Raw genomic sequence first — 26515 nt, 5'->3', positions numbered from 1 at the left:
TCTTTTCCTCTCTCAATGTGTGTGTGCATTCTTTGTTTATGTATGTGTGTGTGCGTTTTTGTTTATGTTTGTACTCTCTCTCTCTCTCTCTCTCTCTCTCTCTCTCAAAAACACTATGTGTGTGTGTATGTGTGTGTGTGTGAGAGAGAGAGAGGGAGAGAAAGAGGGGAAGGGAACATGAGAGTGAGGAGAGGGAAGGAGCATACCTGGCTCTCCTTCCTCTCCTCGTGTGTGTGTGTGTGTGTGTGTGTGTGGAGAAGAAAAAGAGAGAGAGAGAGAGAGAGAGAGAGAGAGAGAGAGAGAGAGAGAGAGGGAGAGCGTTACCTGCTCCTTGCTTGAAGGCGCCGAAAAACTCAGATATGAGATCTGAGTTTTTGGGCGCGCTCTGTTATTTTTTTAGCCCAGTTGGCGTCGCTATGAGCGTCGCAAATTTACAAAGAAATTTGCGACGCTCATAGCGACGCCGGGAATTTTTTTTTGAGCGTCGCTGTGTGAGCGTCGCTAATATGAATAGCCTCTTGTAGTGGTAACTTGTCAAATGTATTCAAATGTCCGACATCATGATGGATTACACCCTACATATCCACTAGCCATGCACTATAAATGGGTTGTGGATCTAGTCACAATGCCTTTAGGATTTTGGCAGATGAGGTACTTAGTTCTTATACAAGAGGACCTAACTAACCAGGATGAAGGGCAAGCATAAAGAGCTAAAATCACAAAATCTGTGTGCAAATTCCTTTTTGATGAGGTGATTTTCCGTTATGGTTGTGTGGAAAAGATCACTACAAATAGAGGTGAAATGGATGCCGAGGAAGCGAAGGAGTTCTTTTCCAAGGTAGGAATCAAGCTTTCTCATACTACAGCTTACAACCTTGAAGGCAATGGAAAGAGTGAAAGAGGGCATCCTCCTATCATCAAAACTTTGGCTAAGACTTGCCGAAGGAGGAGTTGGTGAGTGTTCACAATTGTTGCCTTATGCTTTATGGGTTGATTGTACAACACATAGCTCAGTAATTGGCTATATGCCTGCGGAGCTGATGGATGGTCAAAATCTAGTGATGCCGATTGAAGATACAATTCCCACATGGAATGTACTACCTTGGAAAGAGAGGCTTAATAGGGAAGGTCTCCTTGCATTGCACATAAGGCAACTAGAGAGAAGACTTGAAGACATTGAGGCTGCAAAAGAACGACTAAAAAATGCTTCATTGAAAAACAAGGACTACTTTGATAAACGACATCGACTTTGTTACCATATACATGTGGTAGTGATGTGCATGAACATACTAGGACCACCGGGGCATTTTTTCCCTCTTTAGGAGGTTTTTTCCCACGAGCATTGTATATACGCCCATCACTCTAGGGCTATGTATCTTTCCATTGCACACTAAGAAACAGACTCTCTATTGTGTGCCTTGAGCTTCCTTTGTCTTCTCCAAGATGTGTACGTTTCTTAGTGTCAGAGCAAATTGCCTCCTCCCGGGCTTAGTCGCCAGCTGCTCCAACACATACCTCCTCACTTTCTCCGATTTTAGTGAGGTTTGGCGAGCGTTCGCAGGTCAACAAATTTTTTTGGGTAAGCTCATAGAGCTTGCTCAGATTTCTGATTCGGGCTCATTTCGGCCTCCGTTTCCACTACAAGCAGGTATGCACATGTCATTTTATCATTTTTTGCAAAATTTTTGTCAGTGTCGTTTTTAGTATAGCAAGTGCCTTACAATCTTTTACGGTTTGTGCTATATAGCACGGGTTGTTCCCGCTTCATTTTCCCTATTTTTGGGCAGTTTTCACTTCAGGTGCAACATTTACCATGGCTGACAACAACACAGATGTGTTCAAGATGTTTGCTGCTGAGGACAGGTTGGGTGGGGATAATTACCCTATGTGGGCTTATATGATGCAACATGTTCTTGTGTCAAAGGGCGTTTGGAACATTGTACAGGGCGTTGATGTACGTCCTGGTTCTGAGGATGTAGGCGATGTTGAGGATGTTGCAGGTCTTGCTGCAAGGATTGCTGCTATTAGAGTTGTTTTGCCTATGGCAGAACAAGCTCGTTGGGATGTAAAGGATGCACAGGCTCATGAATTGATTGCATTTTCTGTGAAGCGCACCATTGCTCCTCACATTCGTTCAACAAAATCTGCAAAACAGACTTGGGATAATCTAACAGGTCTTTATGCAAGCCGCAATGAGGCTACAATTGCTTTGTTGCATAAAGAGCTGCAATCGAAGATTATGCATGAGGAAGATGATATGGACACTTTCCTTGCTGGTATCAAGGATATCAATGAGAAACTTATTTCTGCAGGTGAAGTCATTTCAGACAGTTCCCTTGTGCAGACTGTTCTTGATGCCTTACCAAACTTTTGCTAGTACTTGGAGACTTATGACCCAAGGAAATCCTGAAGTTGTCAAGTTTGATGCATTATGCACATTGCTGTTGCAAGAGTCACTTTCTAAAAAAATAGGACTAGGCAGCGTTGGTACACCCAGAATATGTCGGCTCATGGAAGTGCTAATAGCATGTACATGGCAGTTCGCCGGTGGATACGAGAACGCTGGTGCATTTGTTTGGTGCAGTCTGGAACTTGTGCTACATGATGGGTATGTCGGACGTGACATTCAACAGGCTTATGATGACTTTTAGCTTAGCAAAACTGGAGCTTAAGGATGTCAAAGGTTGGTGAGTGTCATCGTCAAATGATGCCATGAAGTATGCAGAATCGCTATCAAGCTCGGTGGGTTCAAATGCTTTCACGTGCTTGGAGATGAGTATGTTACGGCTCGTATGCAGACACAGGCAACCATGGCCCTGTGGAGCCAGCCCTGAAGATATCAAGGAGAAAGCCGTACGGTTTGACATGGCCTAGTTATACGCCCGGTTGGTTTTCTGATAGACATGTCCTCACTGATTTTTTGCTGCTCACATTGGAATTGCGACTCCTCTTACTTAGAGAGTGGTCCGAAATCAAGTAAAAAGGCATAGTAACACTAGTCGGGTGAAAGCTGCATGTGCATGGGGAGTTTCCCTCAGTTTTGCAGGGAAGGCACAAGCAAAGAAGGGCTATTGAGAGGAGCCGGTCATAGAAGAGCGAGAAGAGAAACGGAAGTTGTGGACGTGAGAACTGAGGCCAAACTAGCCTTTTAAAAAAAAAAAAAACAAAAGGTGAATGCAGCGAGATTTTGCATGGGAAAGGAGACGTCGACGGCAGTTGAGGATGGAAAGCTTGCCAGATGGGAAGGTTGCACGGGAGGAGAACCGGCAGTTTGAAGGGACAGTTGCGCCAGATGAGAGGGCTCGCATGGCAGAGAGGGCGTCCAAGTGATTAGTTAAGGGAGGTGGTGGAATGGTTGGGCAGTAGAGAAGGCCATGAGGCCACCTGCATGGCAAGGAGAACAGCACGCAGGGCAGAACAGAGGTGGCATGGCCAGTGAGGGTGGATAGGCGATGGCCGAAGGGCGGCCAGTAGCAAGAGATTTCTGCAATAGGGCAGAGCGAGGGGACTGAACCGCGGGCTGGGGGCACAGGAGAGAGCCAGGCCAAGGGCGGGCTTGAGAATCTGGGAAGGCAGGGTTGAGGGGAGGCTGAGGAAGCACAGCCAAGGGTGGCCGCCTTGCAGAAATGTGGAGGAGCTGTAATACGAGCTGAGGTCCACGGGGTGGTGCAGATTCCAGCCTTGAGGTGGTCATGAGGGCAAAGCCAGGGGCAGCCGGGGGAGACCGCCAGGTGCAGTAAGGGCAGCGCTACAGTAAGGGGAGGCTGCAGGGCCGCCAGGTGATAAGAAGATCCGATAGAGGGAATGCAGGAGGAGGTGATGCAAGATAAGAGAGGGAAGTCGACTGTAGTGGGTGAGGAAAGCCATAAAGGGCCGCCAAGTCGGAGCAGGACTGCAGGAGGCTGGAGCAAGAGAGATGCTGCCAAGAAGCTTGACCAATGAAGGCTGAGGGTTGCCCGTGAGGGGCCGCACCTTGCACGTGGAAGGACTGCAACCCATCAGTGTATTTTCTACCGTAGTGATCATGAAAGGACAAGATGGAAGATTGACAGGACATGTGAGGGATGCCGCAAGCTAGGGGAAGGGGTTCCATGTGTGGATGAAGCCAAAACACTCCAAAAAAGTGTATTCAACCGTCGCCATTATTGTGTCTAGCTATTGATGATACACAACGTATCTATGATTTTTTTTTTTTCATAGTTGGGATATAATCACCTTGTCCTTTTTGTCTCGTGCATAGTGCCCGTGGTAGCGGTGGCTCCGGGTCTTTTGTGTGTTTGTGAGCAGGGACAGAGGGAGAGAGTGGTTGTGTTTGCAGAATGAGTGTGGTTTTGTGTGTGGTCGAGACTTGAGAGGTCTCTCGATGTAAATGCATTTACATGTTGGGTAGTTGTAGGCATCCATTGGTGTCGGGATCTGAGGGTTTGATGGATTTAATGTACTGAAGTGTTCATGTTGTGGGTGGTCGTGATTGCTCGAGGGCGCTTTGTGTAGTGAAGGTCGGAAAATAGTGTGCATGTGCATGTGATTCTGTGTGGGTAGGGGTGCGGACTATTACCTTGGGCTATAGAGAGGCAGTGTATTGTGTGCACGGTGTTGTATCCTTTTCCCCCATCCCATCAGTGGTGCCCCCACTGAGGATCTACTTATTGCTCCTGGGTAAAGTGTTGAAGCGTGAAGATGATGCCTGATATCAAATTGGTGCTTGCTGGAGATGAAGAGGCAGAAGATTGGTTTTCTGAGCTGGAGTTATACCTATTACAGATGGGAATTTTTGGGGATGAAGCCAAATTAAAGGCGTTACCATTAGTGCTACAAGGACATGCCAAAGCTTGGTTCCACGGAGTGGACGTTGCTGATAGGCAGTCATGGTCGAGGGTTCGGACCTGTTTCGTCAGAGATTTCAAGACTCCTCTATTGGGTGGAAGATTCGACCAAAAGGTATGCATTGCTGAAGTTGACTCCTATAATGAAGATGTAACAGGCTTTGCCAGTAGCAGATATGAAAGTGGTGACGAAGATGCTTTGAGTGACTCAAGCTCCAGTTCTATGGAGGATTTTGCGGCTTTTGCGACGTATGATGAAGATTGGAAGGTGATGCTTGACCTAGCTTACTATGTGGAGGTGAAAACTTTGAAGACCTTGTGGAGGAAGACAGACTGCTATCTACATCTGGTTGGAGTGAAGGTGAAGTAGAGGTATGCGGTGGTGTTTTATCTATGCAGGGGGTGGGGCAACCTTGCCTTTATCAGCAGGCAGAGGTGCACTTTAGGGTTTCAGAGCAAGTGTGTGGCCGTGGAGAGAGAGCTCCGGCAATTGACTCTGTGGAGACCGGTATTTGTGCGGCTTGTGAGAGCCAGGTCCCTTGTGAAGAGGAGGGTGCTGCCAACCTTGCAGGTGATGAAGTGTGGGAGCAGTTTTTGTCTTGCTTGTCCAATGATGTGGTGATTGAAGAACAGGTCGTAGTCGATTGAAAGGATAAAGGAGCACTTCCAGAGCTAGGGGTTGGGAACTTCAGTCTTGTGGATGATAGACATGAAGAATCTATATGCATTGCTATGCGGAAATTGGAGGCCAAAAAGAAGGTATTCAAGGTTTGTGCTATGCTTTTGATGGGGTTGTTGTTGAAGAGTGTTGTGCAAGAAGATGTGCACAGTCTTTTGGAGGTAGATCCTGCTATGGAGATCTCTTTCGCAGGTACCATGGTGTATGATGCAGGCGTTTGACAATGTATACAGGTTCAGTTTGTGTGCGCGGAAAGAGTATGGATACAGGTTGAAGTATTATGTCGTGCCAAGCTGCACGAGATGTTTATTCTTGGGCTTGCAGATGCGAAGGGAGGATGGAAGTTGTATGTTTTACAGACGGATGGTAGTGCTTAGTGCCATATTTTTGATCCAGGTGGAGTAAAAAACATGCTTGGGAGAGCCTGTGGCTTTCCATTTGACCGCGAAGGATTCTATAGAAGATGAAAATCTCTCTCTATCTATCTATTGCTTGTGTAAATATTATTTATTAGTTTTTTCTTGTACAGTCGAATACTACCTACATAATGCTATGGTTGAGCATCAATGCTCAACGAGGGGGTGGGCAATGATGGTACACCCAAAATATGTTGGCTCATGGAAGTGCTAATAGCATGTAGATGGTACTTCGCAGGTGGATACGAGAACGCTGGTGCATTTGTTGGGTGCAGCCTGGAGCATAGCGTGGAACTTGTGCTACATGATGGGTATGTCGGATGTGACATTCAATAGGGTTATGATGACTTTTAGCTTAGCGAAACTCAAGCTTAAGGATGTCAAAGGTTGGTGAGTGTCATCGTCAAATGATGCCATGAAGTATGCAGAATCGTTGGTGAAGGTCAATGGGTTCAAATGTTTTCATGTGCTTGGAGATGAGTATGTTACAGCTCGTATGCAGACACAGGCAACCATGGCCCTATGGAGCCAGCCTTGAAGATATCAGTGAGAAATCCGTACGGTTGACATGGCCTAGTTATCTGTCCGATTGGTTTTCTGATAGACATGTCGTCACTGATTTTTTTGCTGCTCACATTGGAACTCCAACTCCTTACTTAGAGAGTGGTCCGAAATCAAGTAAAAAGGCATGGTAGCAGTGGTCGGGTGAAAGCTGCATGTGCATGGGGAGTTGCCCTCTGTTTGGTAGGGAAGGCACAAGCAAAGAAGGGCTGCTGAGAGGAGCCGGCCATAGAAGAGCCAGAAGAGAAAAGGAAGTTGTGGGCATTGGAACTGAGGCCAAACTAGCCTTTTTTTTTTATAAAGGAAAAAGGTTACTGCACCGAGATTTTGCATGGTAAAGGAGACGTCGACGATAGCTGAGGATGGAAAGCTTGCCAGATGGGAAGGTTGCATGGGAAGAGAACCGGCAGTTTGAAGGGACAGTTGCGCCAGGTGAGAGGGCTCGCATGGCAGAGAGGGCGTCCAAGTGCTCAGTTAGGGAGGTGGTGGAATGGCTCGATAGTAGAGAAAGCCACGAGGCCACCTGTATGCCAAGGAGAACAGCACGCAGGGCAGAACAGAGGTGGCAGGGCCACTCAGGGTGGATAGGCGATGGCCGAAGAGCGGCCAGTAGCAAGATATTTCCACAATAGGGCAGAGCCAGAGGACTAGGCCGCGGGTTTGGGGCACAGGACAGAGCCAGGCCAAGGGCGGGCTTGAGAATCTGGGAAGGCAGGGTCGAGGGGATCTTGAGGAAGCACAGCCAAGGGTTGCCGCCTTGCAGAAATGCGGAGGAGCTGTAATACGGGCTGAGGTCCACGGGGTGGAACATATTGCAGCCTTGAGGTGGTCATGAGGGCGAAGGTAGGGGTAGCAGAGGGAGACCGCCAGGTGCACTAAGGGCAGCGCTACAGTAAGGGGACGCTGCAGGGCCGCCAGGTGATAAGAAGATCCCATAGAGGGCATGCAAGAGGAGGTGATGCAAGATAAGAGAGGGAAGTCGACTGTAGTGGGTGAGGAAAGCCACAAAGGGCTGCCAAGTCGGAGTAGGACTACAGGAGGCTGGAGAAAGAGAGATGCTGCCAAGAGGCTTGACCAATGAAGGCTGAGGGTTGCCCGTGAGGGGCCGCGACTTGCATGTGGAAGGACTGTAGCCCATCAGTGCATTTGCTACCGTAGTGATCGTGAAAGGACAAGATGGAAGACAGGACATACGAGGGATGCCGCAAGCTAGGGGAAGGTGTTCCATGTGTGGATGAAGCCAAAACACTCCAAAAAAGTGTATTCTATCGTCGCCATTATTGTGTCTAGCTATTGATGATACAGAACGTATCTATGGTTTTTTTTTCCATAGTTGGGATATAATCACGTTGTCCTTTTTGTCTCGTGCATAGTGCCCGTGGTAGCGGTGGCTCTGAGTCTTTTGTGTGTTTTTGAGCAGAGACAGAGGGAGAGAGTGGTTGTGTTTGCAGATTGAGTGTGTTTTTGTGCGTGGTCGAGGCTTGCGAGGTCTCTCGGTGTGAATGCATTTACAGGTTGGGTAGTTGTAGGCATCCATTGGTGTCGGGATATGAGGGTTTGTTGATGGATTTAATGTACTGAAGTGTTCATGTTGTGGGTGCTCGTGATTGCTCGAGGGCGGTTTGTGTTGTGAAAGTCGGTAAATAGTGTGCATGTGCGTGTGATTCTGTGTGGTTAGGGCTGCGGACTGTTACCTTGGGCTATAGAGAGGCAGTGTATTGTGTGTAGGGTGCTGTATCCTTTTCCCCCATCGCATCAGTGGTGGCCTCAGTGAGGATCTACTAATTTCTCCTCGGTAAAGTGTTGAACCATGAAGATGATGCCTGATATCAAATTGGTGCTTGCTGGAAATAAAGAGGCAGCAGATTGGTTTTCTGATCTGGAGTTATACCTATTGCAGATGGGAATTGTTGGGGATGAAGCCAAATTAAAGGCGTTACCATTAGTGCTACAAGGACAAGCCAAAACATGGTTCCAGGGAGTGGACGTTGCCGATAGGCAGTCATGGTCGAGGTGTGTGGTCACCACCCCACCGTATCAACGACGGAGCTCATGGTGAACCTAGTGGCCACTAGATCTATTGCGGAAGCAAACAAAATGGTTGGGGGTTCGACTATCGGACGATCTCTCATCACAAAGTGAGTCGAGTTCGAGCCTACTAGCAGGGAAATCTAGCTCCACCTCGCAAGGGAAGCGTACTTGAGATATCTAGCGATCCTAAAACGCACCTTCCAAGAGGAGAGAAACCTCGAGTGCCTTTTTCCCCATGTTTCAGAGGCACGTACTCTTGAGGATTCCCCACTCTAGGGGCAATGAGCATTGCTAATATCCAGTAAGCACTATGGGGATAGAGAGTTCCCGACCAATCGGGACCACCCATCTCGTAGGCATTAGCAACCTGAGCCAAGCTCCCACTTTCCACCCCCACACTTACACATCCTTGTGTGACCTAATTACTACCACAAAGGTTGTTCAACATAAAGATTCCTTGTTTAATTCCGAATCACATTGTTCGTTAAAACAACCCTTCAGCCAATATTGCAAACAACACCAAGACAGAATTCTAGTAAAAATTCTACTCAAACTTATTCATAAAAATTCCAATGTTCTGGAGGTACAACATCCCCCCTCCAGCGAGAGTTCACTCCTCCCGTTGTGACCTAAATGCCCATACAACTAGGTATGTCCACCGCATAGAAAGAAAGACGTGGGTTCCCACTGCATAGAAAGCAAGTCGTGGGTATCTACCGCATAAAAAGCAAGTTGTGGATTCAAGATCCCTTAACGAAGAACTCTGTCCCATGTGATCAGTAGGGGGGTCAAGACTAATTAAACATTGGAAATAAAATGAACAAGCCGAGCTAAATTTTCCTTAGCAAACATTCTTTCCTCTTTCAAACAGCATACCCATCAAGCATTACCTTCCTACTTTAGAACTTAATGTACACTGAATTCAATGCCGCGGTTTCTGTTGGATTTCTCCAACATGTTTGGGGATATGTGCGTTCCTAACTAACGTATGCAATGTTAACTTAAAACAACTTGAATGAAAATATGACCTACCTCTTCCATATCTTCGTCGATGGCCCATGAGATGGCCGGTATTTGTTTCTCCATGGGAGATTTCCCCTTCCCGTTGACATTGTTGGTTCCTGCCTCGCGGTCATGGATACCACCGAAGCGAGTTCTCTTAACAGGGGCCATTTCTCACTACTTTAAATGATTTGCTCAGAGAAAAAACTAAGGTTCGCAAGTGTCATAACAATTCAATAGGTAGATTAGCAACATAAATTAATCCCTCCTATATGCGAGGTTTAGAATTTTTCATATAGTAATCATTATGGATGACACATAATCCTATGGGAACCGGCTCTAAATGATAATTACTCGGCTTACATGATTAATAATAATAGGATTTCACTAATGGAATTACCAGAGAGATGAATTAAGTATGATTAATCTCTTTCCTAGCAACTAGATGATGCAGATTTATCTTATGCATATGTGTGAGGAAAGTCAACTCGTAGAGATTTAATGACAGATTAATTTTTCCTTAATTACACCTTAATTCATAAAGAAAATGAATTTAATTTAGTTACAGTATTAATGGGTGATAGAAAAAGTGATTTTCCTCAATCTACACAATTACTAGCTTACCGACTAATTACTATGCTACCTAGAGAGGGAAAGTTGCACTAATCATTAATCGAGAGTGATGAATGGGTGATAATTCAGCTATGGAATGATGATTACATAATAGAATATGGTTAAAGAGAATTTAGAGAGTAATTACAGAGAATTACGACTAGGAATAAACATAATAGACGAGGAATTTACAGATGGAATTAATTAAACCGTGGTTACCGTGATTAACGGCTGATAATCTTCTCGATTCTCTAATTTAATCGAGCTTCTTGAGGCGAGAATTCGGCAGCACCTCCCTCCTTGCTTCTCCTTCAAAAAGTGTGTGAACCGGTAGCACCTTCCTAGGATGTGTAGGTGTGTGTGTATGCACTGTGTGTGTGTGTATGAGCATAAGTGTGTGTGTGTGTGTAGGTCTTTAAATAGGCTCCTTCAAGCTGAAAATGGACCTGGGTTGCTAAATGCATCTGGGAGCTTCTCCAGTTAAGCATGGCAAGTTCAGTTCCCTACCCACCAAGTGTCAGGTTGGCTTGGTTAACTGGTTCTGAGACTAAGTTACTGGCTTGGCAGCTTCCCCACCACTTCCACAAGGCAAGAGGGCGCCCCCTAGCTGCTAAAGCTGGTCTGGAGTGGGCTGGAACCTGTTCCCATACAGCCTCGGGCCCCCGGTACCTCCCTGGATAATTTTTAGGAAATTTGGTTCTAGGCTAAAACGGGTCATAAAATTGCTATACGAAGCTCTAACTAAGACGTACTGGCTCGAGTACCTGCCATATTTAGCAGCCCCCGGGGTCCGAAAATGCATTTTTTTCAAATTTGGGATATGGGTGCAGTTTTTCGAGACGATCAATGTTGGAATTAGGGTTGCAGAGAAACACACACAGCTTGGAGAAGACGAAGGAAGCTCAAGGCACACAATAGAGAGTGTGTTACTTAGTGTGCAATGGAAAGATAGATAGCCCTAGAGTGATGGGCGTATATACAATGCACGGGGGAAAAAACCTCCTTAAGAGGGAAAAAATGCCCCGGCGGTCCTAGTGTGTTCACACACATCACTACCACATGTATATGGTAACAAATCCCCCCTGGAGTGATGCGGTGAACGAGAGCTGGCACATGAGTAAAGGGAAGTGCCATGCCCTGAGGACAGGATCAGTCCACAAAGGGGAGTAAGCCCAAAGCTTTGCGGAAAGCTTCAAGCTTCTCACGAGACAATGCCTTTGTGAAAAGATCTGCAAGGTTGTCCTGTGTTGGCACATAAGCCAAGCTGATCTCTCCTGCTGAGAGCCTCTCCCTGACATAGTGGTAATGCACCTCAATGTGCTTTGTGCGAGCATGAAAAACTGGGTTCCTCGCAACTGCCAATGCGCTCTGACTGTCAGTGTAGATAGTGTTGGCAGTGTCCTGTCCAACACCCAAGTCAGCCATAAGACGTCTGAGCCATACACACTCAACCGTAGCTGTGAAGACTGCCCTGTACTCAGCCTCACAACTCGAAGTGGCCACAGTAGGTTGCTTCTTGCTCAACCATGATATACATGAACTGCCAAGCATGAAACAAAAACCACTTGTGGACACTCGCGTGTCAAAACAACCAGCCCAATCTGAGTCCGAAAAAGCATGTAAGTCTGGCGGCAATGATCCCCCCTTGGGATAAAACAAGCCAAGATGTAAAGTGCAACTAAGGTAGCGGAAAATCCTCTTGACAGCCTGCCAATGCTTAGACCCTGGGCTATGCATAAATCTGCTGACCTGCGAGACTGCAAACTGAATATCTGGCCTCATGTTGCATACATAAATGAGGCAGCCAACAGCAGTTTGGTAAAGAGTGACATCAGCAGGATCGCCAGCATCATGTAGACTCAACTTCAAACCTGTTTCCATGGGAGTGGCAATAGGTTTGCAATCCTCAAGTCCAAACTTACATAGCAATGTCTCTATGTAACTTTTCTGACACAAGGCAATACCACCATCACACTGCTTAAACTGTATACCCAAGTAATGATGCAACAGCCCCAAATCTTTCATCTTGAAAGTAGCATTCAAATCAGCCTTAAATTCAGCAATATGTCTCTCATTTGGTCCAGTGATCAGCAAATCATCAACATAAAGAACCACAATGAGAAATACATCATCCTCACGCTTTACATACAATGTGCTTTCTGTTGGACTGTTACGAAAGCCTCGTTTAACCAAATGAGTGTCAGCTTTCTCATACCAAGCACGAGGAGATTGCTTCAACCCATACAAAGCCTTCTTACATTTGCACACTTTGTCCTCTTGTCCTTTTATGACAAAACCGCGAGGCTGCGTTACATAAACTTCCTCAAATATGTCACCATTCAAGAAAGCAGTAACAATGTCTGATTGATGTACATCCCAACCAAAATGTGCTGCCAATGCACATAGAAAACGCACAGTAGTCATACGACAAGTGGGAGCAAAAGTCTCTTCATAATCTATGCCTTTTTGTTGTGCATAACCCTTTGCAACAAGTCGAGCCTTATGGCGATCGATCTCACCATCCGGCTTGCGTTTCAACTTGTAAACCCACTTCGTACCAATGGCCTTTTTGCCAGGAGGCAAATCACATAAAGTCCATGTGTCATTCTCTATAAGTGCATCATATTCTGATTTCATGGCAGCAATCCAATTTTCTGAATTCTGTGCTTCATCAAAAGACAGAGGCTCCTCAACATCATGTAAACTAGACACAGCCAAAGCATAACAATCTGATGCATAAGATGCATGGCGAGAGCCTGAACGAGTACGACTAGATAAAGGTGCATCCAATTTACTGTCACGCAAAGTGTGCACCAGCCATTTTGGCATACCTCTAGCCTGCTCATTTTCAGCCCTTTCCTCATCAAGTACATCATGTACATCTGCATCAGTAATAGGCTGTTCTAAAACATTTTCAGAAACCCCCATAGGCTGTACATTTGCCTCATTGGAACTTACATTCGTATTTCCACCACTGAAAAGAGGCAACAAAGTGTCATAAATGTCCTGTGAGCTTACATTACTGTCTCTAGTACATGACAGCAAGGGTTGAACAGAATCTTCCACAAACACTACATCCCGTGAAACCAAAATACGTTTTGTTTGCGGATGATACAACCTGTAACCTTTGCTTTCAGCACTATAACCAACAAAAATACATTTGACAGCCTTATCATCCAATTTTCTGCGCTGCACTTGTGGCACCAAAGCATATGCCAAACAGCCAAAAACACGCATGTGCTCAATAGAAGGTTTTCTATCATGCCATGCTTCATATGGAGTAATAGACTGCAAAGCTTTCGTAGGACACCTGTTAAGTACATAAGTGGCACACATGATGGCCTCAAGCCAAAAAGAATGCGGCAAAGCTTGACTTTTGACCATACATCGTGCCATTTCCGTTAGTGACCTGTTTTTCCTCTCAGCAACACCATTTTGCTGAGGTGTATAAGGCACTGTACATTGGTGTTTTATCCCACGACTAGCCAGAAATGCATTAAATTCATGAGACATATACTCCCCCCCTCGATCGGAACGGAGGGTGCCCATAGTACATTTTGAGACATTTTCAGCCATAGCCAAAAATTGTTTGAAGCACATAAAAACTTCGGACTTCGCTTTAAGCGGAAATACCCACGCATGCCTGGAGTAATCATCAATGAAAGTCACGAAGTACAGGTAATTGCCCAAGGACGGAGTTTGCATGGGCCCACAAACGTCACTATGCACAAGGTGCAACCTGCATGTGGCCCTAACTGAACCATCCTTTGGAAACTTAGAACGCTGCATTTTACCCAGAATACAGCCTTCACAAACATGTTTGATAGGTGCTTCAAGAGGCGGCAAAGAAGCAACCATATCAGATTTCTGCAAACGCAGCAAACTGGCAAAATTCAGATGACCAAAACGTGCATGCCAAAGTTTTGCATCTGAAATAGCCCTTGAATCTGCAACAGCATTTGCAAAATTTTGTCCACACTTGTCATACAAAGTGAGCTTATACAGCCCACGGCACAAAAGCCCAGATGCAACAATTTCATCACCAAAACTGAGATCATGAACTGTACATCTGTCATCCACAAATTTGACTACAAGTCCAAGTCTAGCAAGTGCGGATACAGACAAGAGATTCTTCTTGATCCCAGGTACATAAAGTGCATCAACAAGTGTGAAGGAACTGCCATTAGCAGCAGTGAGCACAATCTTTCCAACTCCCTGAACTGGATAAGAGGCGTTGTTGGCACAAGTGACTGAATTCCCATGAGGGACAGACTCGAGAGAGGTAAACAATTCACGATGTGAGGTAATGTGCTTTGTAGCACCACTGTCGAAATACCACACATGTGAATCTGCAGCAACTGACAAGCATGCATCATGGACAGCAGGATTGTAAGTGCACTCTGCGCTAAAAGCCCATTCTGCATCAACATCAGCATCACAATCTCCTTTCACAGAAGACTCAACAATGGCTGCATTTGTAGTGGAACCAGCATTTGCAGTGGAACCACCCTCTTTCTTCTTAGCCTCTTTGGCCTTCAACTTAGGACACGACTTGATCAAGTGATCATTCGCTTTACAATAATGGCAACGCATCTTCTTTTTGCCCTTATCACCAGAATTGCCAGACGAAGTGCTGCCAGCAGAAGCATTAGGAACAGAATTTTTGCCACTCGCAGCAGAACCATAAGAAGTGGCTGCATTACTGTTACCACCCTTTCTTTGAGAAGCAATAAAAGCCTGTTCAACTGCACGCTGCCTAGTCCTGTTTTTTCTAGAAAGTGACTCTTGCAACAGCAATGTGCATAATGCATCAAACTTGACAACTTCAGGATTTCCTTGGGTCATCAGTCTCCAAGTACTAGCAAAAGTCTGGTAGGAATCTGGTAAGGCATCAAGAACAGTCTGCACAAGGGAACTGTCAGAAATGACTTCACCTGCAGAAATGAGTTGCTCATTGATATCCTTGACACTAGCAAGGAAAGTGTCCATATCATCTTCCTCATGCATAATCTTCGACTCTAGCTCTTTACGCAGCAAAGCAATTTTAGCCTCATTGCGGCTTGCATAAAGACCTGCTAGAATATCCCAAGCCTGTTTTGCAGATTTTGCTGAACGGATGTGAGGAATAATGGTGCGCTTCACAGACAACGCAATCAATGCATGAGCCTGCGCATCCTTAACATCCCAACGAGCTTGTTCTGCTGTAGGCAAAACAACTCTAACAGCTGCAATCCTTGCAGCAAGACCTGCAACATCCTCAATATCGCCTACATCTTCAGAACCAGGACGTACATCAATGCCCTGCACAATGTTCCAGACACCTTTTGACACAAGAACGTGTTGCATCATATAAGCCCACATAGGGTAGTTGTCCCCATCCAACCTGTCCTCAGCAGCAAACATCTTGAACACATCTGTGTTGTTGTTGTCAGCCATGGTAAATGCTGCACCTGATGTGAAAACTGCCCGAAAATAGGAGAAATGGAGCGGGAACAACTTGTGCTATATAGCACAAACCGTAGAAGACTATAAGGCACCTGTTATGCAGAAAACGGCACTGACAGAAAATCTGCACAAAATGACGAAATAACCTGTGCAGTACTGCCCGTAGTGGAAACGGTGGCCGAAATGAGCCCAAATCAAAATTCTGAGCAGACCGAGCTCTTTAAGCTCTCCCAAAATATTTGTCGACCTGCGAACGCTTGCCAAAGCTCACTGAAATCGGAGAAAGTGAGCAGGCGTGTGCTGGAGCAGCTGGCGACTAAGCCCGGGAGGACGTGACCTGCTCTGATACCAATTGTTGGAATTAGGGTTGCAGAGAAACACACACAGCTTGGAGAAGACGAAGGAAGCTCAAGGCACACAATAGAGAGTGTGTTACTTAGTGTGCAATGGAAAGATAGATAGCCCTAGAGTGATGGGCGTATATACAATGCACGGGGGAAAAAACCTCCTAAAGAGGGAAAAAATGCCCCGGCGGTCCTAGTGTGTTCACACACATCACTACCACATGTATATGGTAACAATCAAGACTGGACGGGTCGGGTGACCAAAAACTTGCTATTTTTGGAATTTTTTTACAAAAATTATTTTAATTCACATTTCGAAGCTTTAAAACATTCTAAACATCATGGCACTGACAGAATTTGGAAAACTGCTAAAAATAGTAACTTATTCCATTATATTCATTTCATGGTACAAGGGTGCTCTTTTTGATCGGGGTCAGAGACCTTACAACCTCCCCAACGTGAAAAATTGAGATGTCCTCATCTCAAGAATGTGTTTGGGTAGTCTTTTATGAGCGTTGGTTCGTCCTCCCAAGTTGCATCTTCTTCAGGGTAATCCTTCCACTTTACTAGATGCTCCGTGATAGTTCTGTTGCGTAATTTCCTTTCCCTTGTTTCAAGTACATAGTCAGGTTGGAGCTCGAGAACTCCTTGTGCTGGCATGACTATCTGATCTGAGTCCAAAAATTGATCAGGGTTAGGAATATAGGGTTTGAGTAAGCTGACGTGGAACACATCATGAACCTTCAACTTTGCGGGTAACTTTAGCTTGTAGGCTTGGTCACTCACAACCTTAATGATCTCGAATGGTCCACAGTACCTTGGGCTGAGCTTCTTATATATGCCTAGTGACAAGTTGCTTTTCTTTGGTCGGACTATCAGAAAAACTTTATCCCCTTGTTTGAAAGTCCTTTCTGAACGGTTCTTATCTGCATAGTGCTTTTGTCTATCCTGAGCGGCCTGAATATCCTGGAAAATAGCTCTTGTCTGTGCTTCCATATTTTCTAACATCTTTCTAGAGGCTTCTACCCTGATGGTTGGATCTGAGAAGTTCAGTGGTACTAAGCAGTCCTGTCCATAAAGAGCTTTGAAAGGTGACATTCCAATGCTTCTGTGTTCGGAAGAATTATAAGCATACTCCACCAAAGGTAGATATTGTAACCACTTCTTTGGCTCTTGTGAACAATAGGCTCTGAGAATGTCCTCGATGACTTGATTAACTCTTTCAGTTTGCTCATCTGTCTGCGGATGATACGCTGTACTGAAGGCTAATTGTGACCCAATAGATTGGAAAAGAGAAGTCCAAAATTTTGATGTAAACTTGGCATCTCTATCACTGACGATACGCTTGGGTAGACCATGTAATCTAAAAATCTCCTTGATGAATACCCTGCTAACATCTGAAGCAGTAAAGGTTGTCTTTACGGGTATTAGATGAGCCACTTTTGTGAGCATATCAACAACCACGAAAACAGAATCATAACCTCCTGTAGAAGGTAATCCTATAACAAAATCCATACTGATGCATTCCCATTTCATCTGGGGTATGTCAAGAGGTTGAAGTTGCCCTGGTAACTTGATTCTTTCGGCCTTTATCCGGTGACAAGAAAGACATTGCCTCACATAGCGAAGTATGTCCCCTTTCATTCCAGACCAAAAATAACTTCTCCTGACAGCATGAAGAGTCTTAGCATAGCTTGGATGTCCGGATGTAGGGCTATCATGTGCTTCATACAGAATAGCCTTCTTTAGAGTTGGGTCTCTGGGTACACAGAGTCTATGTCTGTAGTAAAGACATCCCCCCCATAAGAGAGTAATCTTTAGCTTCATGCATCTTATTTTGCTGAACCAGTGATACTATACATTGGTACTCTGGATCTACCAAGGATGCTTCTTTGATTCTATCCTAGATAGGGTTATTTGGAATAGAGATAGCTCCGAGAAAGTATTTTCGGCTAAGACCATCTGCAACTGCATTTTCCTTTCCTGGTCTATACTTTATGTCAAGGTCATATTCCTGTAATAGCTCTATCCATCGTCGTTGTTGCATATTGAGAATAGGTTGAGTAAAAATCCATTTTAAACTCTTGTGGTCTATAACCAGCTGAAACTTGCGTCCATGAAGATAATGTCTCCATAACTTCAGCGCATGTATAATTGCTAAAAGTTCCAAATCATGAGTAGGATAATTCTTTTCATGATCTCTCAGCTTCCGCGAAGTATACGCCACTGGTCTTCCTTCTTGAGTAAGAACTCCGCCTAGAGCAAATTTGCTAGCGTCAGTCGCTACTTCAAATTCCTTACTGAAATCTGGAAGCTTTAAAATAGGAGCTGAGACCAAGAACTCTTTTAGTTTAGCAAAGCTAGACTCGTGCTCGGTCTTCCATTCGATCCTCATTCCCTTCTTTAGGAGTTCCGTCAAAGGTGCAGCAATACGTGCATAGTCCTTGACAAAAATCATGTACCATCCCGTTATTCCAAGAAATCCTCTTACTTCACTGACGGTGGATGGTTGAGGCCAATCAATGATGTCCTTGAACTTGTCTGGGTCCACTGAAATCCCCTCAGCCGATATGACAAATCCAAGATAGTTGACTTTTGGTGAGCAGAAAGTGCACTTGCTCTCTTTAGCGTAAAGTTGGTGTTCTCGAAGAAGATCAAGTACTTTGCGAACATGTTCTTCGTGACCTGCCCCGTTCTAGAGTAAATCAGAATGTCATCAAAGAAAACCAAGACAAAATCATCCAGCTAAGGTATGAAAATATCCTGCATAAGTCGATTGAAGCTTGCAGGAGCATTTGTTAGACCAAAAGACATTGCTGTGAACTCGTAGTGCCCATACCTAGTATTGAAAGCTGTCTTTGGAATATCCGATTCCTTGATCCTGATTTGGTAATATCTTGACCTTAGATCTATCTTTGTAAACATTTTGGCGCCGTGGAGTCTGTCCAAAAGTTCGTCAATCCTTGGAATTGGATACTTGTTCTTGACAGTTACCTGATTCAGTCCACGGTAGTCTATGCATAGTCTTAAGGTCCCATCCTTCTTCTTCTGAAAAAGAACTGGAGCACCCCAAGGAGAAGTACTGGGTCGAATGAATCCTTGCTCAATGAGTTGCCTAAGCTGTTCTTTGAGCTCGATGGCCTCTGGAAGTGACATTTTATAAGGTCTTTTTGAGATAGGTTCACACCCAGGGATAGTCTCAATCTCATGATCTACCTCTCTGTGTGGTGGAAGATTCTTAAGGTCTTCAGGGTATTAATACATCATCATACTCCCTCAACCAGTTTGGCCGAAGTGAGCTATCTGATTGGTCCTCCTTGTTGAGTTTAACCGCATAAATTTTCTGACCCTTCCTTAGTCCCTTCAAAACTCTGCTGGCCTTAACTAGAGTAGCCTTAGGTCTCCCATTTTCCCCCTAGATTAAGGCTTCATTACCCAAGTTATCTGTAAAGGTAAAATTCCCTTGTGCACAATGTATATATGTGGGCCCTATTTTGCTTTAGCCAGTCCATCCCTAGTATCCCATCAAAGAATCCTAAGGGTAAGGTTCAAAATTGGGCAGAAGTTGGGTGTCCCCCTAAATCAAAGTCAATTTTTCCTGCAGAGTGTTGAGATACTACCTCCTTGCCGTTTGCTAACTCTACAACTAGCTTACTTGTTGGATACTTATCTAGCTTTAGCTTCCTCATGCATCTGGGTGAAAGAAATGAAAGAGTACTACCACAATCTATAAGGAAGTTAACTTGTTCACCTCTGAGAGATCCTGGTGTATGAATGACTGTGTATTGCTCACAACCATTGGGATTGTCAATTGCAGCATGCAAGGTTGCTCTCTCCACTGCTTCGTCACCCACAGTTGGTTGTACCACTGCGGCATTCACTCTGGCGGTAGCTCCACGCCCTTGCCCTCTGTTCATCCTTCCTCGTCCTCCTCTTCCATTAGCTTGGCCATGCCCACGGGTATTCAAGGGTATGGCATTGGCATTGGTTGCCTGAATGTTCCTGGGGCAATTGGATCTATAATGTCTATGCTCGCCGCAGCCATATCATCGGACATCAGGGAACTCCATGGTTGTGGTGGTAGCCACAATAGGGCGCTGGTTATATGCTTGGTTGGCTGGTCTGTTATCCCAAGCAGTGGTCCTTGCCCTCTTTGCCCAATGATTCCTCCTGTTATGATTAGCATTTTGTACTTCGAGAGCTAAAGGTTTGGCCCTCAACAAGGCATCTTGTAGTGTTGACGGCCTGAGAGCTTCCAACCGAGTATTCAGGGGATCGATTAGTCCTTGGTAGAACCTTGCCACATATTGTTCCAAGGTCATCTTAGGAGCATATCTCTGAAGAGTGACAAACTTTGCATAGTATTCTTTGACAGATGAATTCAGCTGCAGAAGTGAAAAGTATTCATTCATCCTCAAAGTTCTATAGGCAGGTGGTAAATAACACCCCATTATCGCAGCTTTAATGTCTTCCCAGGACTGGGAAGATCCCTCAATATCCATGTCCCTGCAATGTTGCTTCCACCATATCTTGGCATCTCCAGTTAAGCGGAACATCGCAAGCATGGTCTGATTTACGGGTTGGGTCCCTGCAGCTTCAAAGTAATCGTCCATGGCTTCCATCCATACTTCCGCATCTATCTCCACATTTGACCCCTCGCCCTTAAAGATCAGAGGTTGGGCTTGCTTAAGGAGGAGTTTCTTCTCTTGCGCTGCCGAGTACAGAGCAACAGGCGGTACCTACATGGATTATACGAATTCTTGATACCATTACTTGGATTTCAAAATAGACACGAGACTTTAATAAAATTCAAAATTCCACTTTATCAAGAGACAGAGATTCAGAGACAAAAAGCGCTTTATTGATGAAAATTTATTACAATCGAACCCTTTAAGGTTTAGGATAACTGATGATCAACTTATTACATGGCTTTATGGATTTGCGTATAACATACGCCTAAGAGATGGTATAGACATGATGCACTACTTCATTTGTGTAATAGTTCCTATACTCATTCTTGAGTGGATAATAAGCTAAGATATCGAGCCGGAGTTCCGCTTTCAGTAATCCAAAGGTTTTGACTCTGTTTGCTGGGATCACATTGGTGACCTTCTCCAAGAGCTAGTCGTTGATGGTTTGATTGGAATTGTCTGAAACAGTCTGGTCCAATCGAGTAGGAACCAAGTAGAATATCTCTATTACTCTCAACTCTTCTCCCCAAGGTATCTTCTTTAAATCAGTAGCCAGGCATCCTAGCTTCCGAGCGTTGATGTAGTAAACCCCTCCTGGAAATTTCCAATCAAGTTCCCATCCTCTATCAATGCGAGTGGAGTGTGGCGTATAAGCCTTCAACAGTATCATCATGACATCTCACCTGAACTGGTAAACTGGGGATCTTTGAGCTTGCTCATAAATAAGCTCAAACACTTGGAACTTCTGATATTCGAGCACGGGGTCTTCCTGCAACACCAATGCAAGGAATTTGGATGAGCTACCTATATACTTTCAGTTCCTTTTAGATATTCAAACAATACGACTTTATTTCCCAGCCTAACCTAGGCTCTAATACCAGGTGTGAGGTCCCCACCCCACCGTATCAACGACGGATCTCATGGTGAACCTAGTGGCCACTAGATCTATTGCGGAAGCAAACAAAATGGTTCGGGGTTCGACTAGCGAACGATCTCTCATCACAAAGTGAGTCGAGTTCAAGCCTACTTATAGCAGGGAGATCTAGCTCCACCTCGCAAGGGAAGCGTACTTGAGCTATCTAGCGATCCTAAGACCCACCTTCCAAGAGGAGACAAGCCTCGAGTGCCTTTTTACCCATGTTTCAGAGGCACGTACTCTCGAGAATTCCCCACTCTAGGGGCAATGAGCATTACTAATATCGAGTAAGCACTATGGGGACAGAGATTTCCGGACCAATCGAGACCACCCATCTCGTAGGCATTGGCAACCTGAGCCAAGCCCCCATTTTCCACCCCCACACTCACACTTCCTTGTGTGACCTAATTACTACCACAAAGGTTGTTCAACATAAAGATTCCTTGTTTAATTCCGAATCACATTGTTCGTTAAAACAACCCTTCAACCAATATTGCAAACAACACCAAGACAGAATTCTAGTAAAAATTCTACTCAAACTTATTTATAAAAATTCCAATGCTCTAGAGGTACAACATCCCCCCTCCAGCGAGAGTTCACTCCTCCCGTTGTCGCCTAGCTGCCCATACAACTAGGTACGTCCACCGCATAGAAAGCACGTCATGGACACTCCCACCGCATAGAAAGCAAGACGTGGGTTCCCACGGTATAGAAAGAAAGTCGTGGGTATCCACCGCATAAAAAGCAAGTCATGGATTCAAGAGCCCTTAACGAGGAACTCTGCCCCCTGTGATCAGTAGGGGGGTCAAAATTGATTCAACATTGGAAATAAAATGAACAAGCCGAGCTAAATTTTCCCTAGCAAACATTCTTTCCTCTTTCAAACAGCATACCCATCAAGCATTACCTTCCTACTTTAGAACTTAATGTACACTGAATTCAATGCCGCGGTTTCCGTTGGATTTCTCCAACATGTTTGGGGATATGTGCGTTCCTAACTAACATATGCAATGTTAACTTAAAACAACTTGAATGAAAAATGACCTACCTCTTCCATATCTTCGTCGATGGCCCGTGAGATGGCCGGTATTTGTTCCTCCATGGGAGCTTTCCACTTCCCGTTGACATTGCTGGTTCCCGCCTCGCAGTCATGGGCACCACCGAAGCGAGTTCTCTTAACCGGGGCCATTTCTCACTACTTTAAATGATTATCTCGGAGAAAGAACTAAGGTTCGCAAGTGTCATAACAATTCAATATGTAGATTAGCAACATAAATTAATCCCCCCTATATGCGAGGTTTAGAATTTTCCATATAGTAATCATTATGGATGACACATAATCCTATGGGAACCGGCTCTAAATGATAATTACTCGGCTTACATGATTAATAATAATAGGATTTCACTAATGGAATTACCAGAGAGATGAGTTAAGTATGATTAATCTCTTTCCTAGCAACTAGATGATGCAGATTTATCTTATGCATATGTGTGAGGAAAGTCAAATCGTAGAGACTTAATGACAGATTAATTTTTTCTTAATTACACCTTAATGCATAAAGGAAATGAATTTAATTTAGTTACAGTATTAATGGGTGATAGAAAAAGTGATTCTCCTCAATCTACACAATTACTAGCTTACCGACTAATTACTATGCTACCTAGAGAGGGAAAGTTCTAATAATTATGCACTAATCATTAATCGAGAGTGATGAATGGATGATAATTCAGCTATGGAATGATGATTACATAATAGAATATGGTTAAAGAGAATTTAGAGAGTAATTATAGAGAATTACGACTAGGAATAAGCATAATAGACGAGGAATTTAGATGATAGAGAAAAGAATTTACAGATGGCATTAATTAAACCGTGGTTACCGTGATTAAGGGCTGATAATCTTCTTGATTCTCTGATTTAATCTAGCTTCTTGAGGCGAGAATTCGGCAGCACCTCCCTCCTTGCTTCTCCTTCAAAAAGTGTGAATCGGCAACACCTTCCCAAGGTGTGTAGGTGTGTGTGTATGCACAGTGTGCGTGTATGAGCATAAGTGTGTGTGTGTGTGTGTGTGTGTGCAGGTCTTTAAATAGGCTCCTACAAGCTGAAAATTGACCTGGGTTGCTAAATGCATCTGGGAGCTTCTCGAGTTAAGCATGGCAAGTCCAGCTCCCTACCAACCAAGTGTCAGGTTGGCTTGGTTAACTGGTTCTTTGACTAAGTTACTGGCTTGGCAGCTTCCCCAGGACTCCCACAAGGCAAGAGGACGCCCCCTAGCTGCTCGGGCCCCCTACCTGTTCCCATACAGCCTCGGGCCCCGGTACCTCCCCGGATAATTTTTAGGAAATTTGGTTCTAGGCTAAAACAGGTCATACGAGTCGGATTTTGATGCCGAAAATTGCTATAAGAAGATCTAATTAGGACGTACTGGCTCGAGTACCTGCCATATTTAGCAGCCCCCGAGGTTCGAAAATGCATTTTTTTCAAATTTGGGGTACGGGTGCAGTTTTTCGAGATGATCAAGACTGGACGGGTCGGGTGACAAAAAACTTGCTATTTTTGGAAATTTTTTACAAAAATTATTTTAATTCATATTTCGAAGCTTTAAAACATTCTAAACATCATGGCACTGACAGAATTTGGAAAACTGCTAAAAATAGTAACTTACTCCATTATATTCATTTCATGGTACAAGGGTGCTCTTTTTGATCGGGGTCAGAGACCTTACACGAGGGTTCGAACCTCTTTTGTCAGAGATTTCAAGACTCCTCTATTGGGTGGAAGATTCGACCAAAAGGTATGCATTGCTGATGTTGACTCCTATAATGAAGATATAACAGGCTTTGCCAGTAGCGGATATAAAAGCGGTGACGAAGATGCTTGGAGTGACGCAAGCTCCAGTTCTATGGAGGATTTTGCGTCTTTTGCGACGTATGATGAAGATTGGAAGGTGATGCATGACCTAGCTTACCATGCGGAAGTGCAAGACTTTGAAGACCTAGTGGAGGAAGAAGGACTGCTATCTACATTTGGTTCGAGTGAAGGTGAAGTAGAGGTATGCGGTTGTGTTTTATCTATGCAGGGGGTGGGACAACCGTGCCTTGTTTAGCAGGCAGAGGTGCACTTTAGGGTTTCAAAGCAAGTGTGTGGCCGTGGAGAGAGAGCTCCGGCAATTGACTCTGTGGAGACCGGTATTTGTGCGGCTTGTGAGAGCCAGGTTCCTTGTGAAGAGGAGGAGGCTGCCAACCTTGCAGGTGATGAAGTGTGGGATTAGTTTTTGTCTTGCTTGTCCAATGATGTGGTGATTGAAGAACAGGTCGCAGTCGATTTAAGGATAAAGGAGCTCTTCCAGAGCTAGGGGTTGGGCACTTCAGTATGGTGTATGATAGAGATGAAGAATCTGTATGCATCGCTATATATGCGGAAATTGGAGGACAAAAAGAAGTTATTCAAGGTCTGTGCTATGCTTTTGATGGGGTTGTTGTTGAAGAGTGTTGTGCAAGAAGATGTGAACAGTCTTTTGGAGGTAGATCGTGTTATGGAGCTCTATTTCGCACGTACCAAAGTTATGGTGTATGATGCAGGCGTTTGACAATGTATACAGGTTCAGTTTGTGTACGCGGAAAGAGTATGGATACAGGTTGAAGGATTATGTCATGCGAAGCTGAACGAGATGTTTATTCTTGGGCTTGCAGATGCGAAGGGAGGATGGAAGTTGTATGTTTTATAGACGGATGGTAGTGCTCAGTGCCATATTTTTGATCCAGGTGGAGTACAAAACATGCTTGGGAGAGCCTGTGTCTTTCCATTTGACCCTGACGGATTCTACAGTAGATGAAAATCTCTCTCTATCTATCTAACTGCTTGTGTAAATATTATTTATTAGTTTTTTCTTGTACAGTCGAATACTACCTACATAATGCTATGGTTGAGTATCAATGCTCAACGAGGGGGTGGGCAATGATGGTACACCCAAAATATGTCGGCTCATGGAAGTGCTAATAGCATGTACATGGCAGTTGTTAGGTGGATATGAGAACGCTGGTGCATTTGTTTGGTGAAGCCTAGAACACAGCTTGGAATTTGTGCTAGATGATGGCTATGTCGGACGTGACATTCAACAGGCTTATGATGACTTTTACTTAGCGAAACTAGAGCTTAAGTATGTCAAAGGTTGGTGAGTGTAATCGTCAAATGATTCCATGAAGTATGTAGAATCGTTGGTCAAGCTCAGTGGGTTCAAATGTTTTCATGTGCTTGGAGACGAGTATGTTACTGCTCGTATGCAGACACAGGCAACCATCGCCCTATGGAGCCAGCCCTGAAGATATCAGGGAGAATTCCATATGGTTTGACATGGCCTAGTTATCCACCCAGTTGGTTTTCTGATAGACATGTCCTCACTGATTTTTGTGGTTCTCACATTGGAACTGCAACTCCTATTACTTAGAGAGTGGTACGAAATCAAGTAAAATGGCATGGTGGCATTGGTCGGGTGAAATCAGCATGCGCATGGGGAGTTTCGCTCAATTTGGTAGGGAAGGCACAAGCAAAGAAGGGCTGCTGAGAGGAGCCGGCCATAGAAGAGCCAGAAGAGAAACGGAAGTTGTGGGCGTGGCAATTGAGGCCCAAATAGACTTTAAAAAAAAAGGAAAAACATGACTGCAGCGAGATGTTGCATGGGAAAGGAGACGTCGACGGCAGTTGAGGATGGAAAGCTTGCCAGATGGGAAGGTTGCATGGGAGAAGATCCGGAAATTTGAAGGGACAGTTGCGCCAGGTGAGAGGGCTTGCATGGCAGAGAGGGCGTCCAAGTGATCAGTTAAGGGAGGTGGTGGAATGGATGGGAAGTGGAGAAGGCCACGAGGCCACCTGCATGCCAAGGAGAACAGCACGCAGGGCAGAACAGAGGTGGCATGGCCAGTGAGGGTGGATAGGCGATGGCCAAAGGGCGGCCAGTAGCAAGAGATTTCCATAGGCCAGAGCCAGAGGAC

General features: G+C 44.8%; 1 protein-coding gene and 2 pseudogenes across 1 annotated transcript; all 3 read left to right on the top strand.

Annotated features, from left to right (window-relative positions):
* The first annotated feature begins 4088 nt into the window (after window positions 1–4088).
* On the top strand, window positions 4089–5196 carry LOC147441153 (uncharacterized). Its single transcript, XM_086482853.1, has one exon. It carries the CDS (start codon window positions 4681–4683, stop codon window positions 5194–5196), a length of 516 nt encoding a protein of 171 aa, XP_086338979.1. The 5' UTR covers window positions 4089–4680.
* Window positions 5197–5219: 23 nt separating this feature from the next.
* Window positions 5220–6135, top strand: LOC147441152 (uncharacterized; annotated as a pseudogene).
* Window positions 6136–8298: 2163 nt separating this feature from the next.
* LOC147441151 (uncharacterized) lies at window positions 8299–24574 on the top strand (annotated as a pseudogene).
* Window positions 24575–26515: the final 1941 nt, after the last annotated feature.

This window comes from Adiantum capillus-veneris, chromosome 15, assembly GCF_014529385.1.
Source record: "Adiantum capillus-veneris isolate H3 chromosome 15, ASM1452938v2, whole genome shotgun sequence".
NCBI lineage: Eukaryota > Viridiplantae > Streptophyta > Polypodiopsida > Polypodiales > Pteridaceae > Adiantum > Adiantum capillus-veneris.
This window is presented reverse-complemented; position numbering and strand designations above follow the sequence as displayed.

What these genes read in the sequence shown, in the direction of transcription:
- LOC147441153 (XM_086482853.1), top strand. Translation starts at nt 4,681, where the DNA reads ATGATGCCTGATATCAAATTGGTGCTTGCTGGAGATGAAGAGGCAGAA.